At 42.1% G+C, this 20,446-nt stretch overlaps 1 protein-coding gene across 1 annotated transcript in view; it reads left to right on the forward strand.

The window, feature by feature from the left end:
* Cplane1 (ciliogenesis and planar polarity effector 1) overlaps positions 1-20,446 on the forward strand; it is a 96,661-nt gene that overhangs the window by 45,932 nt on the left and 30,283 nt on the right. The window contains 11 exon segments of the mRNA XM_036207494.1: positions 652-815; positions 1,733-1,803; positions 2,460-2,542; positions 5,597-5,674; positions 7,816-8,008; positions 12,803-12,931; positions 12,933-13,085; positions 14,490-15,215; positions 16,938-17,095; positions 17,922-18,051; positions 18,843-18,897. Coding sequence (XP_036063387.1) covers positions 652-815; positions 1,733-1,803; positions 2,460-2,542; positions 5,597-5,674; positions 7,816-8,008; positions 12,803-12,931; positions 12,933-13,085; positions 14,490-15,215; positions 16,938-17,095; positions 17,922-18,051; positions 18,843-18,897 — 1,940 coding nt within the window.

The following is a 20,446-nucleotide window of genomic DNA, read 5'->3' on the forward strand; positions in this document are numbered from 1 at the left end:
TAAAAGACCCCTTTACCACGAGGCAACAGTAAGAGCAGTAGTAGTAGTTTTGGACAGTTAGTGTGCTGTCACTATAATGATATACTTGAGGTAGCCAGCCTACAAAGCAAGGGTTTATTCTGGCCTACTGTGTTAGAGGTTCCACCCGTGGTTGGTGGCCTTTTTGCTTTAGGTCTGTGGCACATCCTGATGGAAGTGCATGGTAGAGAGAATCCACCCACTTCCTGGTCAGGACACAAAACAGAAAGAGGAAGGGGCCAGGTCTCAAAACTCTCTTCAAAGGCACATATTCAGTGACCTATGACCCTTCCCAGGAGTCCTGCGCCTCAGCTTTTCCACCTCCCAGCAGGGCCGCTCTGTTAGCTAAGCCTTGGACAGTATCCTTGGAGGGACAGTGACCTGCATATGATGAGGAATACCATAGCAAGACGTAACCTGAAGACCCCTTTGTGAGGACACTAATGTCAGTAAGCTGAACTTACTCTAGAGTTCAGAGTAAATGAGCACTAGGACCTTCCATGTCACAAATGTAAGACACGTTTTAAAAAAAAGACTTAGAAAATATGAAAATGAAGTTTGTTCATTGCTGAAAAGAAGCCGGTTTGTCTTCCAGAATGGTTCTAATTTTCCTTGCTACATTTTTGTTAGCAGAATGCCAGCTGAAGCAGGAAATCCTGAAGTGAAAGAGACTGATGATGATATTACTGATGTCACTTGCAAGACTGAGGGAGAATTTGCAGATGTTGACGAGAGTCATTCAGAAATAGAAACATTTACACAGGATGAAATGGATATGCACATCTCTGACTGTGAAGGTCAGTTTATGTAGACCATAATTGGTGTTACTAATTTATAAAACTGATAATATAAAAAGTAATTCTCTTGTTCTTAAATATGTTTGCCATTGCCTAGAACTAAAAAAAGAAAAGAAAAAAAAAAGTTCCGTTTTGTTTTTTGAGACAAGGTTTTTCTGTGTAGTCCAGTCCTGGCTGTCCTGGAACTGGCTCTGTAGACCAGGCTGGCCTCAGACTCACAGTTTGCCTGCTTCCGCCTCCCTAATGCTGAGATTAAAGGCATATACCACCTCACCTGGCTAGAACTAAAATTTAAGTGGTATTTTTTGAAATACTGAGCATATTAACTTGTACCTTGGTTTTCTGAATGTGCAACACTTTTATGTTAGTGGCTTTCTGAGCTGAGTCTCTTGCCTCGTCCAGTAGTGATTTAGCCTCTTGATTCCTGTGAACCAACTGAGCCTCTCCCAGTGTGAGCCTCTCCCCAGTGTGAGCCTCTCCCCAGTGTGAGCCTCTCCCCAGTGTGAGCCTCTCCCAGTGTGAGCCTCTGCCAGTGTGAGCCTCTGCCAGTGTGCGCCTCTGCCAGTGTGAGCCTCTCTCCAGCTGTGAGCCTCTCTCCAGCTGTGAGCCTCTCTCCAGCTGTGAGCCTCTCTCCAGCTGTGAGCCTCTCCCAGTGTGAGCTTCTCTCCAGCTGTGAGCCTCTCCAGCTGTGAGCCTCTCCCAGTGTGAGCTTCTCTTGGATAGAACCCCCTGGGGTTGCTTGGACTTACACAAACTGATTCAAGGTTCCTCAGGCTCTCCGGGGATTTGCTGATGAAGAGGAAGTAGTCGATAGGTGTTTTTTGAAATGTGTTTGTATGGGGGTTAGAAAATATTTCTGAAAAAGTGAAAAGATTATCCTTAAAGGCCGGCATTCCCTTCATTTCTGATCCTTCTAGAAGGACCTGTTGGGAGTCTCGGAGCCCCCAGTGCTGCTGTCTGCATGCCAGCGCCACACCTCTCACTGCAGGTGAGCCAGTGAACCCCACGCACGAGTGTGAGGTCAGTGCTGAGATCGCACCTGAGTGTGCCCACCCCACCACCGTACAGTGTGTCCAGGCAGCTGCCGGCCGGCTGCCGTGTGCTGACTTGTAGACTGCATCTGAATTTTTTCTCTGAGATTGTATTGTGTGTCCAGTGCTTTCAGAAACGGAAATTTCCATGTCCTGAAGTACTTCAGCAAGTTAGTCAAGAGTGGTGAAAGTGACCTTGGCTATGAAGTATGATTCGGTGTAATTTGCAGTTTCTGTGTATTGTTTATTTTCTCAAAACCAAATTTCCATGTGGAACATAGGTCTTTCCTGTTATTTTAACATTTGTTTAAAAAAGCATTAGTTATCCCTCATTTTGTAGTGGTTTTCCCAGGTTAATTGGCATGTAATTTATAAAACCTTAGTCTCTAGGCAGCACCTCCTCTTCTGCTTTAGCAGACTCAGTCGCTCATGTCGATGGGCTGGAGGCAGTTCACAGGTAGAAGCACCTGGTCAGAGCAGGCCTGAACCTTTGAAGTTCCTTTTGTCACTTGAGTTTTAGACGGATATTTAATGTGAGATTCACAGTGCCCGACAGTCATGTCTGTGTGTCTCACCTCTTTTCGTGTGGGGATGGACACTATTGATTTTATAGCATTCCGCAGAAGAGGTGGCTCAGTGTTCCAGGAAAGAACCACTGGAGACGAATGTGGATCCAAAACTGACCGAACAGAAAGGGTAAGGAAAAGAGAGTGTGGGGTGGGTCTTAGTTGTTGTCCTAATGCTGTGAAGAGATGTCAAGACCAAGGCAACTCTTATTAGAAACAAAAACATCTATCTGTCTGTCTATTTATTTATTTATTTATTTTTGGTTTTTCTTTCTTCTTTTCTTTTTCTTTTTTTTTTTTGTTTTGTTTTTTTTGTTTTGTTTTGTTTTTTCGAGACAGGGTTTCTCTCTGTAGCTTTGGTTCCTTTCCTGGAACTCGCTTTGTAGATCAGGCTGGCCTCACAGAGATCTGCCTGCCTCTGCCTCCAGAGTGCTGGGATTAAAGGCGTTCGCCACCACCGCCTGGCCTATTTTTGGTTTTTCAAGCAGGGTTTCTCTGTGTAGTTTTGTGCCTATCCTGGATCTCTGTAGACCAGGCTGGCCTCGAACTCACAGAGATCCGCCTGCCTCTGCCTCCTGAGTGCTGGGATTAAAGGCGTGCACCACCACCACCTGGCTATGAACAAAAACATCTAATTGGATGTTTGCTTACAGTTTCAGAGTCCATGATCGTCAGGAGTTTTACATCCTGATCCACAGGCAGCAGGCTGAGAGAGAGAGAGCCTGGTGTGGGCTTCTGAACCCTCAAAGCCTGCCCCCAGTTACACACCTCTTGCAATAAGACCACACCTCCTCCAACAAAAACACACCTCCTTACAGTCCACTAACTGGAGACAAGCCATTCAGACATGGGAGCCTGTGGGGACCATTCTCTTTCAAACCACAACAACATGATTATTGCCTTTTTTTTTTTTTAAATCTTAGTGAAGGTTTCAGAAGTTTTTCATAATTTATAATATTTTATGTTGGTATTATAATTTATAATGGCAGTGAGTTGTTTTTGATAAATGTTACATTTCTCATAGAAATAATCATTTTTTTTTTTTTTTTACCTTTGTCCTCTTATCAATGTCAGCCTTACCAAAATAAATTGTACCTATAAATAGGTCAGGGTTTGTTCATTTACTAATTAGGGAACTGTCTGTCCACATTGATTACATTTTTATTGAATTAAATACAAAAGCATTGTGCCTCATAATACATACGACCTTCACTATTGTGTTTAGTCACTGTATTATGTCCATTAGGGCTCAGATGTGCGTACTTTGCTGTTTGAAGCATTATTCCAATTAATCTTATCAATAAAAAATCGGGAGTCAAATATTGGGGTAAGAACCTGAAAAAAATCAGCAAACCAGGAGCTGCTGCCAGTTGTTTCCTACCTTTTCCGTTCTTCCATCCAAAAGGACTGGGACCCTCTCTCTGCCCGGCCTTACAATTCCTGTCTCCTCTCTCTACGGTCCTCCAAACCTCTATGGTCACTAGTGGCTGGCTCCGCCCTCTGACTCCAAGCAAGCTTTATTTGTCAGAACACTACCAAAGTACCACACATCAGCTGCTGGCACGTTAGTGTTTCAGAAATAGAGGAAAGCAGTAGCAATTTCATAAGGTGCAGCTTGAACATGACTTACGAATTTTTAGAATTTTTGAAAATTTAGGGGCTTGAGGGATAGTTCAGCCCGTAAACTGCTTGTCATATAAACACAGGACCTGAATTTCATCTCTAGTGCCCATGTGAAAAAGCAGGGTATTGTGGTGCTCACTTACAATCCTGGTGCTGGATAAATAGGCAGATTCCTAGGACCTACTGGCCAACTGGCCTAACCTAATTGCTGAGATCTTGTCCCTGAAAACAGAAGGAATGACACCCAGGTTGACTTTGGCCTTCATACATACCCATGTTCACACATACCAGGCTGTACAAACTACACACGCACAAAGAAATTTAGGATTGCCTTAATATCTCTGTCTCTCTGTGTCTCCATTTCTCTGTCAACTCGACACAAGCCCTAGTTATCTGGGAAGAGCAACCTCAGTTGAGAAAACTCCTATCAGATTGCTTGTAGATAGGTATGTAGGGCATTTTATTGATTAATGTTTGATGTGGGAAGGCCTAGAGTACTGGGGTGCGGGGCATACCACCCCTAAGCAGTTGGCCCTGAATTATACAGGAAAGCAAACTGGGCAAGCCAGGCGGAGCAAGCCAGTAAGCAGCTTGACTCATAGTCTCTGCTTGAGTTCCTGCCTCCAGGTTCCTGCCCTGACCTTCTTCTATGATGAACTGGACCCTGTGAGGTGAACAAACCTTGTCCTTGCCAAGTTGGTTTGGTCAGTTTTATTACACCAGTTGAAACCTAACTAAGACACTTGATAAGAGAGATAACATTGGGCTCTTTTCCCTCAGATCTCAGATTTCATTTCTAGTTTGAATAGTTAATACAAATTTTTCTGCTTTTGAGATGGGGCCTCACTGTATAGACCTAGCTGTCCTAGCTGGTTATATAGTCCATGCTAGTCTCAAATTCATCATCTTCCAGCTTCTGCCTCTCAAGTGCCGGGAGTAAAGGCATGTGCCGCACACTCAGCTGAAACATTTTCCTCTTGGGGTGCTGTAGGGTGTTTCTAGGGCCTCTCACATGCTGGACAAACACTTTAAAAATGAGTTGTATCTGGGGTTGGAGATTTAGCACAGTGGTAGAGTGCTTGCCTAGCAAGCACAAGGCCCTGGGTTCGGTCCTCAGCTCTGGGGAAAAAAAAAAAAAAGAGCTGTATCTCCTGCCCACTGAAGAATAAATTTAATGCCCTGTTAGGCCATTATAAGTATTAGAGATATTTGTTTTCTTAAACATTAATCTTTACAGTTTCAAATATATCAATAGATTCTTTGTACCACTTATTCTGTCAGACTGTGGGTCATAGCTAACCTCATGATCCCTAGGTTTAGATTGTATTTTCGTTGCTGTGCAATCAGTGCTACTCAAGTTGTGTATTAATTCATGCAGTCTTTGCTGTGGTTTGAATGTGTGACTAATTGCTATGGAGACCGATGTAAACAGATTGTGATTATGAGCTAAGCATGGCAGCGCTATTAGAGGATTGGATTCTTACGTGGAGGACCAGTAGTTCACATGCACCTTAGAAACGTGAAGAGTATCTTGCTCCTAATCATTTATTTTTATTTGTAGTATGATCGAAGCTTTGTCAAATTCTGAACATACCATTTCTCATTCACTTCATATAGATGCAAATTCAGAAACTTCTAGGTAAGAACTTTTATTTACTATTCCATTTTGAAATCATGTTTTAAAAATAAGAGAATGAGTTGGTACCTCCTGTGCCAGTCTGAAATAATTGCTAAGTGTTTGTACTGTAAACCAAGGAAATAAGCAAAAGAGCGGCATAGGCACACAGTTTTGACATCTCAGTTATTTACAGATTTTTCTGCCATCTGTGTTTTAAGACATACAGAACTGGGCTCGAGAGATGGCTCAGAGGTTAAGAGCACTGACTGCTCTTCCAGAGGTCCTGAGTTCAATTCCCAGCTCACAACCATCTGTAATGAGATCTGGTGCCCTCTTCTAGCCTGCAGTCATACATGCTGTATACATAATAAATAAATAAACCTTAAAAAAAAAAAAAAGACATATGGAACTATGTTACTATGTTGAAACAATCATGTCAGGGACAAAAGAATCAGCAGTAGATATATTATTGAAATACTATTGTTCCTGTTCATCTTCTGACCTATATAGCATAAGGAATGCTTTTAGCTCATTTTAGTGTTCTTTTCTTCATTTTGCACTAGAGGACGTTTAACTCAGAGCCTCAAGCAGGCTAGATAAGCTGTCTACCACCAAGCTATGTCCTGAACCCAGTACTATCCTGGCCCAACCCAGATGAGCTCCTGAGATCAGATCAGAGATCAGGCTGTGGTTGGTGGCTGAAGATTTAATTCTCTTTAGGTTTATCCAGTTTGTCTTTTTAATTCTTCTACAAAGATTAAACTGAATGCTTAGGAATTTTGTTGAATTAGAAGGAAAATTCAGTGTAATTTTGTTATGGAAAAAAATTCACATAATTAGAATTGATCTAGCTAGCTGTTGAAAGTAAATTCCAGTGAAGTTGTATTAAAATCGTCACATCAATTGTGATGTCTGTTTTCATAGATTTACCATATAAATGCAGTTTTGTTTTTAAGCATGCTCATTGCATAACAAAGGGAAAATACTAGGGCCGAAAGGGAATGAATATAAGTTCAAATCTACATGCAATTTTATGTGTTGCTTTCTGTTTGGAAACAGTGACTAATTTATTTGAATATTATACTTATTCCTTTATTTAGCTTAGAAAATTTATTTGCTTAGAAGATACTGGGAAGGCCGGGTGTGGTGGCACAAGCTTTTAATCCTAGCATTTGGGGTGGAGAGGCAGGCAAAGCTCTATGAGTTTGAGACCAGGATAGTCTATTTAGTGAGTTCCAGGTCAGCCAGGGCTACCTGAGAGAGAGGCCTTATTGAAAGAAAGGAGAGAGACAAGAGGGAGAAAAGGAGAGAGGGAGGGAGGGGGAAACAGAGTGAAAGAAAATAAAATACTAGAGACTTAGGGTTAAGGAATCACTTCGCAATAATTGTTTTGTTCAAAAAAGACCAAAGGACTTGCTTTGGTCTTTAATTTCTAGTTTTGTTTTGTTTTTTAGAGACAGGGTTTCTCTGTGTAGCTTTGCACCTTTTCCTGGAACTCACTCTGTAGCCCAGGCTGGCCTCCAACTCACAGGGATCCACCTGGCTCTGCCTCCCAAGTGCTGGGATTAAAGGTGTGCGCCACCACCTCCCGGCTCTTTAATTTTTAGTTTTAATTAAGTATTTTGTTATCATTTATTATAAATGGAAACTCTGGTTTGTTTGGAAATGAAATGTTCACAGTTCTGTGGTTTCATTCTTAATAATGATCATTAGTCATTTGTGCTGATAATCTTAGAATTAGATGTTTTTAATCTTTTTTTGTTTTCTTAACTCTATTTTCTTTTTTCTTTTTTTTTTTTTTAATGTGGAGCTGAGGATCGAACCCCTGAGCTAAATTCCCCAACCCCTTCTTAACTCTATTTTCAATCATTAATTTTAGTCAGTATTTTATTCCTAAGTCTGTGTGGTTAATAAGGATAATTGTGTAGGCCTGTGGCTCAGATGCCTTCAGGAGCCAGGGTGGGCTGCTCTGGGCTATAACGTTACTGCTGGAAAGGACACGTGCAGGCATTCAGATGCTGGGTAGAGAGCCCAGAATAACCTGAATAACCTTCGCATCCAAAGAAAAATCGTGTCTAAATATTTAGATCACAGGTATCTAATTGTTGGGGGATTTTTGTTGTTGATTAATATGTGTTTTTTATTTGAATGTTTTCCCACAGTGCACAGATTTCTCAACTGAAAGAGAAATCTTCGTCATTTCCACCTCTCATGTCAAGTGGAGTCCCTGTTACTTCACAAACACCTCTTGCAACACCTCAGAAGACTCAGAGAAATGAACACAGGGTTCAGTTACCAGATTCTTCTGATTCTGTTAGGCAGATGCTCCAAGAAGAGATGTTTAAATTAGTTCAGGTGAGCACATGGCTGCATAAGTGAATCTACACATGATGCCTAGTTTAAAAGTAGACAGCTAGTAGGAATGGACTATTCACCGTGGGATTCCACTCATTTCTGTGCTCTTATGAATCATCATGCATCTTTCAAAAGTTCCTGCCCTGAACCCATAGTCTAGATCATCTGTGTACAGTTCATTGACTTATTTTTCTGGGCATTTTGGGTGAGTTGTTGGCTATATCCAATCAGATCTGCAAAAAACCCCAAAAATATTTTCTTTTGTTGTTGTTGTTGTTTTTGTTTGTTTATTTGGTATTGGTTTTGGTTTTTCCAGACAGGGTGTCTCTGTGCAACAGCCCTAGCTATCTTGCAACTCACTCTATAGACCAGGCTGGTCTTGAACTCACAGAGATCCACCTGCCTCTGCCTCCCAAGTGCTGGGATTAAAGGCTTGCACCACCACTGCCCAGCCCTGTATTTTCTATATAAGTTTTCAGACTGAATTTTGTCTTGGACTGAACATGTCTGTGGCATTTCACAGGACTGTGCATCTTTACTTCCACTGTCTCTTCTTACCTGTGCACATTGTGTTCTTTCAACCAACAGTTTAAATTATTTGTCTTTATTGTTTTTTTTTAAATTTTGGTTATCTTTATTGGTTTTTAAAGGCATATTATTTTATTTTTAATTATGTCTATGTATGTGTGTGTGAGTATGTGCAAGTATGTGCATGTGAGTGTAGTTGCCTGTGGAGGCCAGAGGAGATTGCCAGATTCCTTAGAGCTGGGGTCATAGGTCAGCTGTGAGTTGCCTAACATAAGTGCTGGGAGCCAACTCAGGTCCTCTGCAAGAGGAGCATATGCTCTTAACCACTGAGCCATCTTTCCAGCCCCTCCTCCTTCCTCTTAAAACATTAATTTCCCTCACACCTAATCCTCTACGCTTGTGTATGTTCATTTAGGTATCTTTATATCATATATGCCATTTTATGTTAGTGATTCTTGGCCCTAATTTCTCATTGAACCTAGGAGTCCTGGTGGAATACTCTTACAGCATGCCAACAGTCCCATGAAACTGACTTTGTCCTTATTCTCCCCAGCTCCTTCCTACCCCTCTGTTTAGGAATGCTGCCTGTCCTAGCAGCTTGAGTATGAAAGGAACTAACTCTCAAACTGTTCTGTGAGTGACTGGGGTTCTGCCTGCTCAGGCTCTGTCTATTTAACACGTTCTCCGTGTTTTAATTGCTGGATTCCTCGCTGTCTCATCCTGTCTTTTTGCTGCCATCTCCCCGCCCCAGTTTTTCTGTTGTTTTTGTTCTTATTTAGACAAAATCTTTGCTGTGTTCACTGTATCCTCCTGGTTGTTTGTCCCCACATATTGTATGTAACTGTTGTAGGTGGAGTTTTTTGTCGAGACCGCTGGCTTCCCAATAAACACACAGACTTAATATTAACTATAAATGCTCAGTTGATAGCTTAGTCTTTTTACTGACTAGCTCTTACAATAAGGTTAACTCATGTTTCTTATCTATGCTCCACCACTTGGCAGTACCTTTTTTCAGCATGGCATGTTCTCTGCGTCTCCTGGTAACCTCACCCTCTTCTGCCTCCTCTTCCACCTCGTGCTCTCTTTTTGTCTGCAATCCTGCCTAGCCTTTTCCTGCCTAGCCATTGGCCAGTCAGCTCTTTATCAACCAGTGAGAGCAATACATACTCACAGTGTACAGAGATGGTTCCACAGCAGACTGTAGTCTCATTATTTCTGTGTCTCTAGCCAACCTTAGATTCTTAGGATTTCATACTTCCATTGTCTTATATATGTGTGTATGTGGTTTGTAGGACATTCTTCTGATATAATCCTGATTTCACTTTAAAATCTTCACTAAATTTCACTTACGATTTTTGCAAATATTGTCTGCTGTCAGTCTTGTTTTAAAAGCAGAAAGTGGCCTGGAGAGATGGTTCAGTGGGTAAAGTCCTTCTGTATGAGCATGAGGACCCAAGTGTATAGATCTCTAGCACACATTTGAAAGTCAGGCCGGGTGTGGCAGCACACATCTGTAACCCCAGTGCTTAGGGTGGCATAGACTGTCATTGACCAGTTGGTCTGTCTGGAGAGATGGCTCAGAGGTTAAGAGCACTGACTCTTCTTCCAGAGGTCCTGAATTCAATTCCCAGCAAATACATGGTGGCTCACAACCATCTATAATGAGATCTGGTGCCCTCTTCTGGTGTGCAGACATACATACAAACAGAACACTATACATAATAGATAAATAAATCTTAAAAAAATAAATAAAAGGTGGAGAGAGCCAGGTGGTAGTGGTGCACACCTTTGATCCCAGCACTTGGGAGGTAGAGCCAGGCAGATCTCTGTGAGTTCGAGGCCAGCCTGGTCTACAGAGTGAGATCCAGGACAGCCAGGGCAACACAGAGAAACCCTGTCTTGAGATCAAGGGAGATACAGGGTGTTAACCTTTGGCCTTCACACATGCAGACAGGGTCTACCTGCATTTGTACATACATGCATATAGCACATTCACAGACATGGATGGATGGATAAATAGATAGATAGCTCACTCAATATGGAGACAGATTGAAAAGACATACACAATAAGGTTAATGCTGTTATCTTTGGAGACCAGAGTATAAATGCTATTTTTATTAGTTTTTAAGTTACCATCCCAAGTAATGTATTTCATCAGATATTTTCTTTTTAGACTTATTTTTCTTGTAATATGTTCTTCTTTGTTTCTTTTTAAAATTTTACATTTGTGTGTGTTCACATGTGTGTGCATGTGTATGTGAACATCCCTACATGCATGTGGAGTTCAGAGGACAACTTGCAGGAGTTGGTTACCCCCTTCCACTATGTGGGTCCCTTTGGTGGTTTGAAGAAAAATGGCCCCCATAGGGGAGTGGCACTATTAGGAGGTGTGGCCTTATTGGAGGAAGTGTGGTCTTATTGGAGGAAGTGTGGTCTTGTTGGAGGAAGTGTGGTCTTGTTGGAGGAAGTGTGTCACTGTGGAGGCGGATTTTTGAACTCTCATATATGCTCAAGTCATGCCCAGTGTCTCAGACCACTTCCTGTTGCCTGAAAGTCAAGATGTAGGACACTCAGCTACTTCTCCAGCACCATGTCTACCTGCACGCTCCCCACCATGTTGCACAATGATGATCATGGACTAAACCTTGGAACTGTAAGCCGGCCCCAATTAAACATTTTTCCTTTATAAGAGTTAGTCTTGGTGTCTCTTCACAGCAATAGAAACCCTAAGACAGTCCCAAAGTTGTCAGACTTGGCAACAAGCACCTCTACCTGCTGAACTGTCTTGCTTGCCAGCCTGCTTGCTCTTTCTTCCTCCTCCTTCCTTTTTTCCCTCTTCTTCCTCCCCCCTCTTCATTGGGGATCAAACTCAGGGCTTTATGGGTGCCAGTTGAGTGTTCTGCCACTGAATTTCATCCACAGCTGTGTATTTCTTTATAATTGGATGAAAACTATAATTTTTGAAAACTTGTCTTGCTGCCCTGTTGCTTTGTTTCATCAAGTAGGAATTCTGCTGCTGGTCTAGAAAACCCCACTCCCACCATTATCTTCAGTATTTTCCACTGTACTCTTGCAAGTGCAGTGGTTTTTCAGAGTTGATTCCTGGACCCACAACACAAACACCACTTAGATCTCAGGAATCGAAACTCCAGGAGCAGAAGAAATGATTCAGTAGTTAAGACCACTCGCTGCTCTTCCAGAAGACCCAGGTTTGACTCCCCAAACCACGTGGTAGCTCACAGACATCCCCGACTCCAGTTCCAGGGGATATGATGCCCTCTTCTGCCCTCTAGGGTACCAAACACACATGGTACTCAGACATACATCCAGGCAAAACACCCACACACATACAAATAAAAGTGAAAGAAATCCTAAAAGAAAGAAAGAGGCTTCCACCCAGCAGCTGTGCAGAATGAGCTGAGCAAAGAGTGGTTTGGTTGGCAGGTCCTCAAAGGCATACGCGTCAGGTTGACAGTTGTGGCCTGCCTCTCAGCAAACCTGGAGTCTGCCTTCTGTCCCGCTGAGCTGATGTGAGTGCTGGTTCTTGTCAAGCTTTTGTGCACGTAGACAACTTAACACATTTCAATGCATACTGATCCCAGCTCTGATCTTCAGACTTCTGGTACTGGTATGAGATGTGACATGGTCTTTTGGAATTCTTAATGCCACTGAGGTGATTGTTGTATTCAGCAGATTTGGAACCCCTGGCGTCTGTCTTGACCTGTCATCTAGTCTGTCAGCTTTCTCTTGTGTTGCTCTGACTTTCCTTTTTTGAAAACTTGTTCATAACATACTTATTCTGAAGCATCATCTCACTCCAGTAGGTTACCCCTGGATACCTTATGTAAGCTAGTTGTGCAGATAGGCCCCTCTCTTTCTTTCCTGAGTTAGAATTCATGTCTCAAGATGACAGGAAGTTACACTTTTGTCTCTCCCCTTCTAAAAATCCTTCCTGCTTTGGTTTTCCACTCAAAGTTTGAGAATGTGGCTCTTGCTGATACCTTAACTTCTTTCCATTGGTTTTTTGTTTTGTTCTTGGTTTGGTTTGGTTTTGGGTTTTGGTTTCTCAAGACAGGGCTTCTCTGTGTAGCCCTGACTGGCCTGGAACTCACTATGTCCTGGAACTCACTACTCACTGTGTAGAGCAGGCTGGCCTGGAACTCAGAATTCCGCCTACCTCTGCCTCCCACGTGTTGGGATTAAAGGCCTGTGCCACCATCGCCCTGCCTTTTCCTTGTTTTTAAAGTATGTTTTGTTTTATTCTAGCTGCAGCAGATCAATTTCCTGAGCCTAATGCAAATAGTAGGGCCGTCTGTTGCTAGTCTCCCAGACATGCATCAGCTTCTTCAGCAGGCTCAGCCTGTGCATGCTGGGGACAGCCAAGCATCGACAGCCCATGAGGAGTGGTTGTACTGAAGCCAAGAGCAGGCAGAGATTTTGTGCTAAAGCAGAGTCTGTGAGAGAGTGCACCAGGGAGCCTGGCATGAACAGCCCACCAGACCATGAAGGAATCAGCCAGCCTGATCAAGAGAGTAATGGAAATACACAGGTAATTCATGCAAAGATGTTATTAGAACTGAGAAAACAGCTAAGTTGGCAAAATACTTGAAGGCTAGAGTACATTCCCCAGACCCAGTGTTTAAAAAAAAAAAAAAGTTGGGGCTGGAGAGATGGCTCAGAGGTTAAGAGCACTGGCTGCTCTTCCAGAGGTCCTGAGTTCAATTCCCAGCACCCACATGGTGGCTCACAACCATCTATAATGAGATCTGGCGCCCTCTTCTGGCCTGCAGTCATACATGCTGTATACATAATAAATAAATAATAATAAATAAATCTTAAAAAAAAAAAAAGTCAAGCATGGTAGTGCACACTTATCCCAGCGCTGCGAAGGTAGTGACGGATCCCTGGGCAGGCTAGCCTAACCTGCTTGGTGAGTTCTTGGCAGATGAGAGACCCTGTTTTAGAACAATAAAAAACCAAACCAAACAGTGGATGGCACCTGAAGAGTGACGACCAAGGTAGTCCCATGGTCTCTACCTGCACATGTACTCTCAAGCATTCTGTTCTGGTTTACTTCTGTTCCTGTCCTAAAATAACCTGACAGAAAGCAACTTGGAGGGGAAAGGGTTTATTTCACCTTGCAGTTCCAGGCTGTAGTTTATTATTCAGGTCCAAGTAGAAGGAACTTGAGGTATCTAGTCATATCACATCCACAGTCAAGAGCAGAGAGAAATAAATCCATGCCTGACTTGCCTGCTTACGCCCAGCACCATTTCTCCACTTTTACACCGCTGGGGACCCCGTGCCACACACTATGGGCTGGGTCTTCCCATGTGTGTTAACATAGAGACTCCTCCACAGACATGTCCACAGACCAACCCAGTGTAGACAATGTCATTGAAACTGTTTCCCCTCATGATTCTAGTTTCTGTCAAGTTAACAATTAAAGCTAGATGGGTAGGGTAGTGCATGCCTTTAATCCCATCACTCAGGAGACAGAGGATCTCTGTGAGTTTGAGGCCAGCCTGGTCTACACAGCGAGTCCCAGGACAATTAAGGTTTACACAGAGAAACCCTGTCTCGAAAAACAAAAAACAGTTATAGCTAATCATCATACACACACACACACACACACATACACACACACACACACACACACACACATGTAGGTAATAAATGTATTTTTTTTTAGCAATTTTTCTTTTTTTTTTTTAAAGACTTATTTATTTATTATGTATACAGATCTCATTACAGATGGTTGTGAGCCACCATGTGGTTGCTGGGAATTGAACTCAGGACCTCTGGAAGAACAGCCAGTGCTCTTAACCTCTGAGCCATCTCTCCAGCCCAGCAATCTTTCTAACATGCTGTCTGTTCACATCATACTAAATATCGTTTACAGAAAGAAATTAGTAATATATTCTAAATTCATATATTATTATCTTTCTTTCAGGATATTCCACATGGGAGTGTTCCTTTGTGTCAGTTAGATGGCCAGCCTGGGCTGAGAGGACAAAGTGGAGCACCTCAGAGCTTTGGACCCACTCCCTTTGCTCACGCTCCTGCTGGAAATGCTGGCCTGCAGCTTCTGTTCACACCTGCTGCTGCACAGAAGGCCCCTCAGCTCATTCCACCCGCCAGAACAGTCACTCCTGGGAGTGGCTTTCCTTTGCTTCATTTTCAGCCCAAGCATGAATTCAAGCCCCTTTCCTTACCTCTAGGAAGAAGTCCAGAAGTTCCTTTCAGACCTCAGGCCCAACCAAAAAAGGCCTGGGGATTACCTGGTTCTTGCCAGCCTCCTCTGTCTCAGAGAATAGTGCACACCTCTTCAGCATGCCATTCAAATTCAAGCCACTGTAACTCTGTACTCAGAGACACCCCTGAGCATTTGAACTTGGATCAATATGTTGGACAACAATACTTGACACCTCAGCAGGATGCTTCAGTGTTTATAAAGCCAGAAAGTGTGTTTGATGTTAAACCAGGGCCCCCTGAGACAGTTCCTCAGAATTCTTTTGGACTTCCTTTATTACACCTGCAATTTCAGCCTCCTTATATATTCTCATCACCATCACGAGCATCAAGTAGATTGCCTTCAGTACCTACCAGATGTGACAGAGAAGGAAAAAAATATCCACAGCTATCATTGCTTCATTCATGTTTGCCCCAGGAGGACATGGTAATGACTTGTTGTATGGTGAATGAAAAGCTGTTGCCTTTTCCTATGCTGTAAACACTGTATGTTCTATGAGAGCTCAAGAACATGTTTTAACATGTATGGGTATATGTCTTAGTTAGGGCTACTGTTGCTGGGATGAAACATAATGAACAAAAGCAACTCAGGGAGAAAAGGGTTTATTTGGCTTACACTTCCACATCACTAAAAATTCACCCTTGAAGTTAGTCAGGACAGGAACTCAAACAGGGCAGGAACCTGGAGGCAGGAGCTGATGCAGAGGCCATGGAAGGGTGCTTTTTATGGGCTTTCTCCTCATGGCTTTCTCAACCAGCTTTCTTATAGAACCCAGGACCACCAACCAAAGAATGGCACCACCCACAGTGGCTGGACCCTCTTCCCATCAATCACTAATTAGGAAAATGCCCTAAAGGCTTGCCTATAGTCCAATCTTGCAGAGGCATTTCCTCAGTTGAGGTTCTCTCCTCTCCGATGATTTTATATTGGGTCAAGGTGACATAAAACTATCCAGCACAGTGTGTATACATGTGCATGCCATGAGTACATGGTTGAATGTTAGAGGACAGCTGGTGGAGGCTAGTTCTCTCTTAACCCTGTGGGTTCTGGGTATCATAGTCAAATCAGCGGCTTGGCAGTAAGCACTTTAACTGTTTGTCAGCCTGTTTCTTAAGGTAATTCTTCTGTTACAGACAATAGCATAAAATGATTTTACATTTTAAATACTCAAGGTACTTTGTATAAATACTAGAATTTACACTCTCTCATACATATTTTTTCATACATAAGATATAAGTAAAATAAATTTACCAGGCAGAATGTGTGTGTGTGTAGTAAGTGCATATTGTGTGTTTGAAGTTTTTAGCAATTGTGATGTGGTCATCTTCAAATCTGTTTCAGGTAAAAAATTTTAAGCACATGCCAGTTTGTCAGTAGCTTCCCATGTAGTGAGATGGTAGCCTTATAAATACACCAAATCCTCTTCAAAGATGCTGTCTTAGATGAATCTTTATGAAATTCAGATTGTTTAGCCTCTAACTTGTAAGTGTGTAGTAACCGAGCAGCCTGTTCTCTGGTGTGCTTTCCTGCTCACAGGTGCTGCTATGGAGAGAAATGGTTGCTCATTAGATTCAGAACGTACTGTAGACAGAAGAGGGGACTAAGGATGTGGAAATTTTAGCATTTTGAGAATACTTTTTAAAGATTTTGTATTAGACTAATATTCTGAGCCCCAGGTTCTCCTGATCCTGTTTGGGATATCAGCATATGCTGACATGCTCCCTTCATCTGTAGTGTTTAAGCCACTACATCTGCCTCCTGTGTTCCTAGTTAGTTAGATGCCATGCATGTATCTCCCTCGTGGGGAGGAGGATTTTTATGGAATGCAATTTAGAAGATGGGGACTTTACTTCGGAAACAAGACAACTCAGCTGAAGCACAGGGTGCGGCTGAGTGGTCCAGTACTGACAGCATGCTCAGGGCCCGAGTCAGTCTCCAGGAGAGAAAGTAAAAAAAACCTATATGAAACATTAATGGCCCTCTCTGATTGTCTAAAATATGGATAGTCATTCTTCCTGTCCTGTCCAAGTCAATTTGTTGAGTTTGATGTGTTCTGTCTCTTATATGTCTTAGTTTAATTTAAACAAATATTTCTTTGTTTTTTTCAACATAGTTATGCATTTGACTTGTTATGTGTTTTTTCTGTAGTACAAGAAGCCCCAACTTATCCCACTTGAAAACCTCATGGCATTTAAAAGAAGCCAACAAAAACTAGCACATAATGTATTTGCACAAGGTGATTCTGGTCATGTTCAGCTTCTAAAGGTCAACATGGAACCATCTAACATAACACCAAGGAAGAAGAGGCAAGTTCTGAATGAAATGTTATCTGATAATGTTGTATACCAAGGTCATAAAGACATTTCGCTGCAGTTCCTTCACAGCAACGTAGTTAGTAGTTTCCTTGTCTGCTACCATGTATTTAAGCTAATCTCATAGTGACCAAAGATGTCTCCTGTTGTAAGAAATATTATCTTTTTTCTCCCTCTCCATTTCTCTTAAGGTTTTCTCTCTTACCTTTCATGGGCTGGAGCATTTTTTTCCATGTTCTTTTGACAGAATAAATAGTGTTCTGTAGCACTAATCTTTGGGATCAGGTAAAATTCCATGAACAGTTCAACACTTTGAACCAGTATTTATTTTTGCCCACTTTACTGTATATCCTTCAAACCGTTACAAGGCAGCAGGGTACCAAGAAATGTGCATGTAGAAACGAGGCTGCCCAAGACTAACTGAAGAGTCTTTGACTGTTGATTAGTATGTTATATGTATAGAACATGTGTTTGAATTTACCATTGCTGCCCTTTCCAATGCTGAGCTCTCCTTGCTGAGGTTTTTAGTTAGCCTCTTCAAGGAGCTTAGTGGAGGTTTCCATAGGCTTTCTGGTACAAGATTCTAATATGCAACAGAGTTAGAAAACTGCTTAAAAAATATAAATCTATTCCCACATTCTAGTGACCAAATCAGAATTCAATGTCACCAGTAATTGTTTGTATTCTAGCAGAATATCTTGTTAGTTTAATTAAATCTAATGAAATGGATTTTCAGCGCTTGTTTTCAAGTAGCAAGTCTCAAATGAGAACCTAAAGGTACTATAAGGGAAGCCCTGTTCTATACTGCTGTCTTCTACAGGCAAAGCAGACGAGCTGAAAGAGAACTACAAGAAGAAAGAGCTCAGAAGCCAAGAGGAAAGCCAAGTGTTAGTTTCCGACCAGAGGATTCCCTCATTAGTAATGGGTCAGAGGACATCATGGAACCCAAGGTACGGAACAACTACAGTAGATTCTCCCCAACTTGCAGGGAACACTTCGGTATTTAGCCTGGCTGCTGGCAGTTTCATGCTGTGGTTTGGAGGGTCTGGCCATCATAATACACAAGAGCTCCGCTGATTCCCTCCATAAACTGACACACTGAGTGTGGATGTGAAAAACAAGTGGATGGCAAACTGAAAACTGCAGTCGAGAGCATCTGCCTGGTGACTGCTGTGTACCAAGGCACTCTGGGCTTTTCTCTGCCTTAATGCACATGGTGTAGGATGATGTCATTTCCTGTCAGAGGCTGAGATGTCTCCAGGGTTAGCCAGGTAGATTTGCTATATAACCTGTATTATAAATCAGATCTCTTTAAGCATTCATTCTGAATTTGGAAAAAAACATTAAAGAGATACATAATTTCATTCATGTATGTTTTAAAGCCTTGCTTTTTCATTTAGTCCTCATGGGCCTGTCTAGAGGTACTAAATGCTTTTGAGTCCATTAAAGACTGTAGGAGGGTAGGGGTACAGTTTGAGTGTCAAGTCTGGTCTGCTATAGAGACTTGTACATAGTAATTAGTACTTGGTATTAAATTGGTAATATTATTGTTTATTGCTTGACTTGTGGATTTCACAAACTCTTGTACAGTTAGTTGCTTTGACAGAGTAAACAGGCCTAAAAATGATGGAAATTGAACCAGTAACTAAGAATTCAATCTTCATAGCTATTAGATTTATTTTTTTCAAAAATAATAAATGCCTTTGAGTTATTAATAGGCTGATTATTTGTCTCCATTTAGGAACAACTAGGACATTGTGATTCTCAGCCTTTGGAAAAATTTGAGATTCCTTTTGGTATGTATACACTTGATTAATATAATGTCTAAGTTTAATGTTAAGTCAGCTTTTTAGAAATAAATATAAGGCTGGGTGGTGGTGATGCATGTCTTTAATCCCAGCACTCAGCAGGCAGAGGCAGGTGGATCTCTGAGTTCAAGGCCAGACTGGACTATAAATCAAGATCCAGGACAGCCAGGTCTACATAGAGAAACTCTGTCTTGGGGTGGGTGAGGGAAGAAATAAATGTAATATAAAACTGAGACTAAGTTAGTGTCTTAGTCAGTGTTCTCTTGCTGGGAAGAAACTCCTTGACCACAGGACTTTTTGTTTGTTTTGGTTTTTTGAGGCGGGCTGTCCTAGCACTGGCTCTGTAGACTAGGCTGCCCTCGAACTCAGAAATCTGCCTGCCTCTGCCTTCTGAGTGCTGGGATTATAGGCATGCACCCCTACTGCCCTGGCAAAGCAACCCTTATAAGAGCAAGCATTTAATTGGGGGGCTGGCTTACAGTTTCACAGGGTTAGTCCATTATCACCATGGCAGGGAACATGCGGCACACATGGCTCTGGAACAGTAGCTGAGAGCTTCATCCTGACCCACAGGCAGAGAGACCCGGCATGGCATGGGCTCTTGAAACCTCAAAACCTACCCCAAGTGACACACTTCCTCCAACAAAGCCACACCTCCCAATCCTCCTAATCCTTCCAAATCATTCTACTCCCTGATGACTAACCGTTCAAATACAGGAGCCTGTGGGGGCCATTCTTTTCCAAACCACCACCGTTACTTCCTGTTCTGTCTGACAAGGTGGAGGGGGTCTTTGTACTTTGTTTCTTATCCGGTAGAGTAGTGGTTAACACAGGCCACTGAGCCCGGGCCTGCTCTTAGGAATGGTTCTAATGTGACATAACTTCTCAGGGCTTTCGGACCACAACACAGTAAAGGAGTTGCTACAAAGACTTACATACGCCTACATGGCACTATACAGAGAGACTTTGCCCAGCTCTGTGTAGAGTGAGGTCGTTAATTAGAATGTCAAATAGGGTAAGAAAAGGCCTAAATAAGGAAATTATGGGTGACTATACCTAGCATTGAATTTGTCATAGAAAATACATGTGTGTTAAAAATGCAAGAGTCAGTTCAGAACAGTGTCATTTGTGTAAATCATTTTTAATGAATGTGTAGTACACCAGTGGATGTGTGTTGTGTTATACCAAACAACACTTCTGTGATTCTCTGTACACTTAATTAAGTCATTCATTGAAATCAGTCTTCAGTGTCTTCACCTCCCCACAGGTGGGAGTACCATAGGTGCTAACCCTTTAACAATGTAGTTGGCCTTGACTGGGAAGCTGTTTAGGGATCTTCCAGGAGTTCCCTCATTAGCATCAACTCCTCACGGTGAATAAAAAGCTCACTCTTATTTAAGAGCTTCTAAAGGTGTGGAAAATTGCCCGAAACTAAGAACAAAGACCAAATATGTGTTTATTATGCCCAATTGTTTTGTGTCTGTTATTATACCTAATTTATTGTGTGTAATTGTTAATCTCTTATTCCATCTGGTCT

The sequence above is a fragment of the Onychomys torridus genome, chromosome 15, assembly GCF_903995425.1.
Source record: "Onychomys torridus chromosome 15, mOncTor1.1, whole genome shotgun sequence".
Lineage (NCBI taxonomy): Eukaryota > Metazoa > Chordata > Mammalia > Rodentia > Cricetidae > Onychomys > Onychomys torridus.